At 34.4% G+C, this 10,902-nt stretch overlaps 1 protein-coding gene across 3 annotated transcripts; it reads right to left on the reverse strand.

The window, feature by feature from the left end:
• Nucleotides 1–5,256: 5,256 nt before the first annotated feature.
• LOC111370930 (uncharacterized protein At4g18257-like) lies at nt 5,257–7,753 on the reverse strand. Of its 3 annotated transcripts, none has more exons than XM_022992836.1 (4): nt 7,383–7,753; nt 6,390–6,704; nt 5,773–5,935; nt 5,257–5,575 (listed from the first exon to the last, which is right to left on the reverse strand). In XM_022992836.1, the coding sequence occupies exons 1-3, from the start codon at nt 7,694–7,696 to the stop codon at nt 5,779–5,781; spliced, it is 786 nt and encodes a 261-aa protein (XP_022848604.1). In that variant the 5' UTR covers nt 7,697–7,753; the 3' UTR covers nt 5,257–5,575; nt 5,773–5,778. The 3 variants fall into 3 exon arrangements, with proteins under 3 accessions (XP_022848604.1, XP_022848603.1, XP_022848602.1); XM_022992835.1 differs by having other exon boundaries at nt 5,257–5,668; XM_022992834.1 differs by having other exon boundaries at nt 5,257–5,935.
• Nucleotides 7,754–10,902: the final 3,149 nt, after the last annotated feature.

The raw sequence follows: 10,902 nt of genomic DNA on the forward strand, positions 1-10,902 counted from the left end.
TAGCCCCAATTTGGTCCTATTAGGATTCGTGTTCTTGTAGTAGGCAAGACACCCCCACACTTTGAAGTATCCAATGTTCGATTTTCTTCTTTTCCACAATTTATAAGGAAAAATCTTAATATATTTTGAAGGAATCCTATTAAGTATTCTACATGCACTTAATAAAGCTTCACCCCACAAGTTAAATGGTAACTTAGCATGAATAAACATGGTATTTATCATTTCTACAAATGTTCTATTCTTTCTTTCAGCCAAGCCGTTTTGTTCGGGTGTCCTAGGTGCAGAACATTGATGAATAATTTCATGTTGTTCACAAAATAAATTAAAATCATTGGAGAAGTATTCACCACCTCTATCACTCCTTAAAATTTTAATTTTCTTTCCTAGATAATTTTCAACATCATTCTTGTATGTCTTAAACATGTCAAAGGCTTCACTTTTATATTTTATCAAATAAACGTAAGTATATCTAGAAAAGTAATCTATAAAAGTTATGAAATATTTATTTCCACCTCTAGTTAACATACCATTAAGTTCACATATATCAGTATGAATTAATTCTAAAATATTAGAGGTTCTCTTAACACTTTGATATAGTTTTTTAATCATTTTAGATTCTACACATATTTTGCATTTATGTTCATCATTTTCATCATATGAGATCAAGTCATATTTTTTCATGCGTTTCATTGTATTTCTACCAACATGACCTAATCTAACATGCCATAATAAATTCACAACATAAGCAAAATTACTTGTATTCATTTCATTGTCAATGGTACATAATTTGACAATTCCTTCACACAAATAGCCTTTTCCAACAAATTTCTCATTAAGGGATAGTACAAGTTTTCCGGACTCATAAACACATTTGAAGCCTGATTTTCTCAAGAGATTGCCACTAACTAGGTTCCGATTCATATCCGGAACATGTAGTACATTAGTTAGAGTAACAGTTTTCCCAGAAGTGAAGATAATGTCTACACTTCATTTTCCAAACACCTTAGACACCATCTTGTTACCCATTTGAATCTTTTGTTCTCCATCCACTTCTTGATAAGTTTTGAACAAATATTTATCATATGATACATGTATCGTAGCACAAGTATCATACCACCACCCAGGAACATTTTCTTTGATTGCGTTTACTTCACTTATGGTGGCCACAATTTTGTCATCTTGGATGAAATTCACTTTGGCCTCGAAATTGTTTTGTTTTCGGTGCCTACAATCCTTGGCATACTAACCAGATTTTTCACACACAAAGCAACCTCTTTTTGTCTTTTTCTTGGACTTGTTAAATTCCTAGAAGGCTTCATTTTGTTGGATTTTGCCGACAGTTCTATTTTTTCTACAGCATTTGCTTTAGAAGAGCCCTCATGAGAATTTTCAATTTTATCACGTATTCTCTACTCATCTTCGATTCGAAGATGCTTTTGCAATTGTTCCAAAGAATAATTTTCGGAACTATGCATGATCTTCTTCCGGTATCCTTTCCAAGTTCTGAAAAGTTTTTCAATTATAGCCTCCACTTGAAAGGTCTCAGGTATATCAATTTTTACCGCCTTTAATTTGTTGACAATCACTTGCAATTCATGCACTTGGAAAAGAAGAGGGATATTTTCTAAGAATTTAAAATCAAAATACTTAGAAATCAAAAATTTCTTTGTACCTTCTTCTTCCGCCTTGTACTTACTTTTCGATGCTTCCCAAATTTCTTTCGCCGAAGTTGTATTGTTGTATAGATCATACAAACGATCCGACAATTCATTCAAGATGTGGCCACGGCAAATCAATTCATCTTCTTAGCATTTTTGTCTCTCAGTTTTGATTGATTCGGATTCTCAATTTGTTGGTTCTGGCAAAGGCACCAAATTTGGATCAAGAATATAAAAAAATCTTCAACGTCGTTAGGAGGAATTTCAACTTGTCTTGCCACCGGGTAAAGTTAGTCCTGTCAAAACGATCCAATTTAACCAGATCTTAATTCATGAGTTTGACGGTTGCCATAGTTGTATCATTCTCCATCGAAAATTATAGTTTGAGATTGTTGGAAAATAAGGGGTAGGAGAAGAAACAACAACAAAATTATAGAAAGAAAATGAATAGAAATCACGAAATACGTCAAGAACGAATTTGAGGCTTGAACACAGGATCGTTGTTTTCAAACTATATTTGCCCCCATCTCCAGATACTTAAGGGTGTTATGGCAAATGGTTTGAAGGATTTTAACAAGCCTTGATGCAGAAAATAATAAAGTACGAGAAATTTTTCGCTAAAACTTGATGAACACAATAAAGAAGAAATGAATATGAATTATAGCATGGATTTGATTAATTGTGGAACAATGTATGTATTTCTTGTTTGTAATAATGTTTGTATTGATCATTCATGACCTATTTATAGGCCTTAATCAATACATCACGAAATGGTGCCAAAACAAGATGAAAAGTGACAACTTTTAATCCAAAACGACTCCCAAGTTTCAAATTGAAAAATCAGCTAACGGCTATTTTTTAACACTATGCGTAAACCGTGCGTACGCATAGTAGAAGCAAAATCAATTCTAATTTTGCCAAAGCACATCTCGCGTACGCATAAAAATAAGCATGTGCGTACGCATAGGGAAAAATTAAATTTTTCATTTTTCAATTTCTTTTTATTCTACCAATTCCACAATTAAGTCCAACAATTAGTCCATTATCATTCCATTGATTTTGAACAAATATTCAACAATTAGCCCAAAATCTGGATGAACTATCTTCAAAAATTGGTCCGCGGGGAAGGTCGATCCAAGACCCTATCCATACAGGTCAGCCTATGGAAGACGTCATGTATAAACATTATAAAGTCATGACTAAAAGGGGTTTTCCCAAGCAGCAACACCTCCCACAACCACCAATAGAAAATATCATGATGACCTAAAGTGAAGGACTAAAACTTAAGTACAATGATATGCCATTGAAAACGTACCCTCCAGCCAATCAAATCTCTCCTTTCGAGACCAGGGTGGCAAGTTATGTATAAGAAGGTAAAGCTCCAACGAGAGAGGTGAACTAAATAATCTCTTTGTCACACTAATATATGAATTCAAGCATTGCTACATCCTTATTTTATCCAAATTTCCGGCAATAAACCTATGTTAGTTCGCCTAAATTCTCATAAAATTTTATTCTCATAAGTTGATTAATAAAGAAGTGTGTCAATTTCATCCATCTAATATGCTAAACTCGTAATAAATTGGACTAATTTATTTATTATGGAACAAGAAGCTAAGCTTAAAAATACAAATATGTTTCTTTATTTCTGAACAAAACTTCTTTGTGACCAAACAATAAACGTAATACAACGTTCCTTCAATTTAAAGGGCCGTTTTAAATTAATTGTGGAAGAAATTAATAAATTCCTGAATATTTTAGAAGAGAGGAAATAAATAAATGCTGAAATTGAAAATGCATTTATAATTTATCATCTAGCTGTTCGTTGCTCTAAATTTACACTTCACCATAAAATTAACCTATTTCTAGGAGACATTCACCGTCGTCCACTGTGGCTCAGGATGAGTAAACCCAATTTCCGGCCAAGAAAGCCGCTGTCCGCTCGGCTGAGAGAGATAGAAGTTCTAATATATTCCGCCCAAGACTTAAAGAACGTGAAGCACCTAACGAAGATGAAAACGTACGCCGAGGTTTACGTGGAGAGGGATGTTCACGTGGCGAGGACCCATATTGATGAGCACGGCGAAACCAATCCGACGTGGAACGAGGTGGTTAAGGTGAAGTTCCACGAGGGGCTGCCTGAAAATGACGTCATGGCGGCTTTGAACGTGGATATATATGCTCACTCTCATATCAAATGGGAGAAGCCTGTGGGGAGCGCTAGAATCTTGCTATGCGACGTGTTGAAGGGTGGTGATGAGGCGGAGCCTCTAGATAATCCGATTCAGTGCTTGACGGTGCAGGTTTGGAGGGACTCCGGGAGGCCCCAGGGGTGGCTCAACTTGTGGGTTCCACCTACAGGAAGGTTCTTGATACGGCGGGAGTCGTTGTCTTTCAGTTTGAAAGAGAAAGGGGAGGAGGACGAGGATGTAGCGGATGTGGAGGTAAAAAAGAGAGGGGAGGAGGAGGAGGTGGCGGAGGTGGAGGTGGAGGTGGAGGTGGAGGAGGAGGAAGAAGGTGGTGGACCTGGTTGGGGTGGTAAGAAGTAGATTATGGACACGTTGCTTTTGTTTCGGTGCATGGTTGCCAGTTGTAGTTCTGACTGTATTACAAATGAGCGTGATGATGTTTAAAAGGAGTTTGTGTTTTGGTAAATTTATGAGTAGTTTAAGGAGAATGAGTAGTTTGTCTAAATGAATAATAATTAGGATATTGGAATTATGAATATGAGATTCAAAATAATTTTCATTTTCTCTAGAAAAGTTATAAATTACCTTATAACTATCCAAAAATAGCCTTATTTTTAGTTTATTTACCTCCAAGAAATTTTTTTCATGTCTACTGTCTAGGGTTAAAAATAAGCAGGTACAGTTAAGTTATGAGTAACTTTTGTATTAGCGCTTATTTGACCTCCATTTTTATCAGCTTTAGTTAAACTAAACGACGACTTGGTAACAAATCAAATCTTGAAAAGAACTTAGGTCATTCTTGACTGACTTCACTCTTGACTCCTTTCTAGCACTTCTAGCTTTGGAAAGTGAATGATATCTTAGAGGATTGGATAATCCAAGTATGAGTCATGTCTCTCTCATTGCTTGCTTTCAAGATGGACCTTGAGCCTGATCTTTCTTCTTTATCGTCAGGGTAGGCCTTGGGCTCAAGTTAAAGAATATTTTATATGACCATAGAAACTTCGAGAGGTAACAAATCAAATCTTGAAATGAACTTATTTTTAATGCATTTATATTAAAATTTAAATAAATTTGTCAAAGCCATTGTCTTGGTTATGTTTTTTGGAATTTTTTTCTCAATGACATTTCTAAAACCAAAAATCATACAAAATTAAATCTTCTCCACAAATTAAATGGAAATCATATAAAATGTGTAGTTAAAATAATTGCTCTCTTTAATTTAGATTAGAATCTAATTTTAATTTTTAAGATGGGCTAAATGTGTCTTAATTTCATTGAACCACCACCTAAATTGGTGCTAAACAAGACCAGTCCTGGTCAACATTACTCAAATTCACGGTTATAACTTGCAATTATATTGTACTGAGACAGTAAGTTGCCTTGAAAACTTGCTAAACAACAGCACAATTCGAAAACCATAGCATAATTTCTAAAACTTGAGAAGAGGGCGGGGGGATAAATACAGTACCATTCTTGACCAATAATCAGTTTATTCCCCATTTCCAGATGTACATGCAATACATTTCAAGTCCACAGATTATCTCACCTACAATTCCTGTGCATATGCACTGTTTATTGACATTGTGGGTGTTTGGTACACAGTGCTAGTTAAGGTTAGAAGGTTTAAACTTCTTTTTCTTCTCTGTTACTCTCCCGTCCTTCGTACCAAGCATGGCAAAACAGTCTTTCAAAGGAGGCTCAATTGTGTGATTAACGCCCAACTTTCTGCGGGAAATTACCATATGACACTTCCATTGATGATAGTAATTCGAGTACTACAGAAGGGAATTTATATAGACCAAAACTTACATGACCAAACTGCAGTTGGGATATATGGAGGGAAAAAAATTTCAGAGGCATGTGCTGATAAAACTAATGAGATTCTTATAATAAAATTTCCAAAGAAGGACAAAGACATTCACATTGCATTAGGTTTGGTCTGTTTTGGATGCTTTCAATTTCTCGAGCTGCTTGCGGAGGTAGGTCTGCTTTAATTTCTCTCGACGAGCAGCAATCTGTTCTTGTCTGCGCATCTTGAGTTGAGACATGTTTTCCCTTGCTAGATTTACTTCTTCATGAACTTCCCTGAGAAGGAATGATTGGATAAATTTTGTTTCATAAATAAATTTCAAATTTCAACACATATGCCAAAAGAAGGCATTTGCACGCACTTTCTGTTTCCTCACTCCACTCTCTCCTGAGTCATCTCCAATAATCAATCCTATAAGGAAACTCCTAAAAAATAAGTGCAAGGAGGAGATTAGAGCCATTGTCCAGTGAGGCATAATATGCACTGGTTATCCTTGGGGGAAAACATCTCCTAATAATGGAAATTACATACTACTACCTAGAGGTGAGGAATTGTCCTGGATATTAAGTATTCATGATCAAATGATCTGAATTTTCCAGGAGATGACCTATTATTAGTTTGCTTAACCTCAATATAAGAAGGAAGGGAATGCAACACAGAAAAAGGAAAACTAACTCAGTAAATCCATGCAATAGACAGCACATAAAATACGTAGGGGAGAGAACTTACATCACAAAACGCTTATGTTCACTCCTGTCTACTGTAGCATCTGTCCTGCCAAGCCCCGTGGCTTTTGTATTGGGCAGAGAATCATCATAGTCACCAGCTTCATTTCGAATTTCATGTGTATCAGTATCATGCCCTTGAGGCAATTGGGGCTCATCATGTTCAATACCCTTCCGGAAAAAATCAACACAGTACTTCTCACTGTCTTCCTCGTCAGAAAGCTCACCCCTCACCAGCTTATTGTATAACTCTGCTTTTCTCTCTAAAGCTGCATAACTTGCTGACCCGTCATTGACAGCTTTTAGCTCAAGCTTGTCTCTGAAATAGACCAAATAGCTATTATTCATCTAATTTCGGCACCAGAATATCAATTAAACCAACAGAGAGTTAATTATGTGCAGACTCTTCCTCCACCTCCTTTTCCTGGACATGCAAGTAAAACACTACATTTAACCGAAGAATGTTTGCTTTCAATGGTAAACATCGAAGCCTCAATTGTCCAGATTTTTGGTAATCTTCAGGTAATGACGTGCCATATGAGGTTTTTATTCCCAGCAAGGATGGTGGCTGGGATTTCGGGGATTTGTTAGGACTTAAGATTTCAAATCCACCAAACTTGTAAATCCATGACCTCTCATTGCTTCCATTACTGTAAGTGTAGCATAAGTAGCTTTCAAGTAATTTACACAATCAAAATCTATTTCAAAAACTGCTTTTAACATCCACAAAGTGACTAAAATTGCATAGCTAGTTGGGCAATAAATATACGCCTTCCAGGGTTGAAGCATATGAGTAATAAAAGTAGCTTCAGTCTATTTGCTGCAATTCTATTTACTTTGCAAGTCAAACCCCAGAACCTTAACATGCAATCTTACAAAACTCCATATAGCAAATAGTTATCCCTCCATACACACAGTTGTAAATTCCAATCAAATAATAAATTACTCATTGCAGCGATATCCAAATTAACATGGATAAAAAGATAATTTTACGTACTTGGATGCACGGGCATCTACACCGGAGTTCTTTTGCGAGAAGGGATCATGAGCGGAGATTTTCTTCCTGGCGCGGTGGACCTCAAGATGGTGACCGTACAGATTATCTGCAGAATGAATGGGTTCTTTCGATTGGCGCTTGGATTCTTCTTGTGACTTGTAGAGTTGCGCCTTGAGCTCGAGGATTGAGGAGGGCCCGACGCCCTCGATAGCCCGATGCTTTCTGGGCATGATTGAGGATTCCGTTATCCATCCCAATGACTCCACCACCACCCTCTTCTTCGATGCATTCAATTGTTCCCCTTCTTTCTCCATTCCCTCTCTCTAGGGTTTGTATTAGATTGAATTCAAGGGCTTCTATTTGAATTGAGTTTTTAGTGGACTCTACCCTTTAATTATCTTCCGAGGGAATAATTGCAGTGGAGGTCCCTAACCTTTTGAAAACGCTTAAACCTTTAAATTATAGCAATGAAGATCCCAACATTTTTAAAATTGTGCGATTGAAAGATCTCTGGACAATTTATATCCAAAAGTACCATAAGTTGACCCACTATAATACCCAATCTTGAATTGTGGGACATGACTTCATGTCTCATAATCAGTCTAATACAACATAGAAGTACTTATTTTGACAAATCAAAGAGGTGATCTGTGCTGTCAAAAAACTCGTATGTTTATATCGAAGTATATTGTCTTGTTATACTCTACAAAGTGTGATAAAAATAAATTCGCTTAAGCATAACATCAAACATTTTATGTGCATGTATACTTGCATAATATGATCATTTGTTTCTTGAAAATTTTTAGGTTTATTACTTTCCAAATATGAAGTCTGGAATAGTTAATGACATAATAAGCCATGGAGAACTCGGTCTATTTTTTCAGAGGACAAAAATGTGTACTCGCTCTGATAAGTCTAATTCCTCTTCCTTTGATGGCGGTAGCAATGTGGAAGAGAAGGTAAGGGATGAGTGAGAGTGAGAGTGAGAGTGAGAGTGGTGGTGGTAGTGGATAAAATAGATTTTAGTGTTGGAGGAGAAAATTCAATGAAGAATGAAAAAACAATTGGGCTCTGTTTGGCACCCATTTTTATCAAAATGCATTTTTCTGTCTCTTCTTTTCAACCACACATTCTTTATTAAAATAATATTACACGTAAATCAAAACTTTTTCTTATTTTTCAACCACACATTTCTCATCAATTTACTATTCAAAAATGCATTTTCACATAAAAATTCCTACCAAACACCCTCTTGATTTGTTTGAAATTTGAACTGTATTATTGTGTGAAATTTTCTTTATAATTGGAAGGGTATGAACGTCTTTTTCATTTCTAGCTTATTTTTGTAAATGTAACTATATTTTCATTGCAATTTTTTTTTTTTTGTACCAACAAATTTTTTATATTTACTAAAATAATCGTAACTAAAATGATATAAATAACCCCAACACCCCACTATTGTTCTTTCCTCTCTTTCATGCACACCACAAATTCAAACCCTAACTTGTATAGTAGAACTTCAAATTGAAATTAACCTCATCGGTTTCTTCTTTCTCCTCATTGGCTTTACTTGTGCATTCACGAATGCATGTGGTTGAATTTTACCTTTTTTTAAGTGATAAAATTGGATATCTTTGTCAATTGAAATTTTGAATATGTGGGCATTTTTTGTTTTTGTTAATGAATTCTTTCAAAGAAAATAAAAAATAAAATATAGATAATTATAAATAATTAAAATAGAAAGTTATGATATAAAATAAAGTAGAGGCAGCAACTCTTCTTTCTTTATATTTGCACACACAGAGAACAGAGTGCGAGGTGCTTTAAATTTTGAATTCTGCTGTGGTACATTAGGGTTTACACTTTTGTGTACGTAATATTCAAGTGACATTTCATGATTGGTCGATGGAAAAATAGCTTTTTTTATTAGTAAAAAATGAAATATCACTTGAACATTATGTACACCAAGGTATGAACCCTGGTGTACATATAGAATAATCATTAAATTTTTTGTTGTAGATCGTGTAATTTGTTCTCTCTTTCCTTCTCCCTCTCCCACTCTCTTTTTAATTAGAGTAGTACTATATTTATAAAATATTTTTAGTATAATTATAAAATAGGTTTAACTACTTGAATGGTTACTAAACTTTGTTAAGAGTTACTACTTTATAAATATATCTCAACGATCATTTAACTTTATCAGGTATTACTAGTTCATAATTGAACTTAAAAATGTATGACAAAGGTTATTGAACTATGCACAGTGTTACTCATCCGTTACTCAAATGTAAAAATTTGTTAGGTCAAACAAACGGTGTCGACTTGAGTAATAGATGAGTAACACTGTGCATAGTTCAGTGACCATTGGTATATATTTTTAAATTCAATTATTATGTAGTAACAATTTCTTTTCTTTTTTTTTTCTCAAATTGGACATCTATGAAAGAAAAAACTAAAGAACATAAAGGGAAATGTATGAAAAATCAATTCGACCTTAGTTACATCGACACTAATTCGAAAAATTTTGTTCTTTTATTAAATTTTTTTCTATCGAGTTATTTCAGTGTTCCTACTATCTCTCTTTCAATCTTTTTATGTGAAACTTGAGATATGATGAACTAATATCAGTTGATTCAAAAATCAAACGTACTTTTCACAGTAGGCAAAGAGAAGTGAAAAATACACAAAAACAAAAAGACCAAAAATAGCTACAAGAAATGGCCAATGAATTGAACAATCTGGTAATTCAAGTGAATGAAGTGATAGTTGTCAATGAAGGGAAAATGTTAGTCGAGATATAATAATTCCGCAAATTATTCAAAGCTAATTTAGCGTCGTATATCTTCCACTTGGGTAGCAAAATTTTCAGTTGAAGACTAATGTCATCCATTTGCTTCAGAATGGACATCATAAAAGTTCTATTTTCTTTTTCGATTTTCTGTTTCCTCCATTCCCCCCTCCCTTTTGATTTCTTCTTTTATAGAGATTGATTTGAGGGACTTCATAATTGAATTAAAAAATATATCTCGATGATCACTGCATTATACTGAGTGTTATTACTTAATAACCGAACTTAAAAATATATCTAAATGATCATTGAACCAAGTCAAATTATACTACTTAACAGCTGAACTTAAAAGTATATCTCAATGATCATTGAATTATGAACTGTTCTATCCATCTATCACTTAAGTCGATGTCGTTTGTGGAATCTAATAAATTTTTCCACTTGAGTGATGAATGTGTAACACGATGCATAGTTCAGTAATTATTGAGATATATTTTCAAGTTTAGTTTTAAAAATAGTAATACTTAAAAAAGTTCAGTAACCATTAAAATACTCTTTAAGTTCAATTATTAAGTCCTAATATTTGGCAAAATTAAGTAACTACTCAAGTAATTAGCACTTAGCCCTTGTTTGAATTCCATTCTTTGGAAAAAAATGAATTTTTCAACATTGTTTTAATATCATTTTAACATACAATCTTCAATAAAATAATATTACACTAAAATTCAAAAA

The sequence above is a fragment of the Olea europaea genome, chromosome 21, assembly GCF_002742605.1.
Source record: "Olea europaea var. sylvestris chromosome 21, O_europaea_v1, whole genome shotgun sequence".
Taxonomy (NCBI): domain Eukaryota; kingdom Viridiplantae; phylum Streptophyta; class Magnoliopsida; order Lamiales; family Oleaceae; genus Olea; species Olea europaea.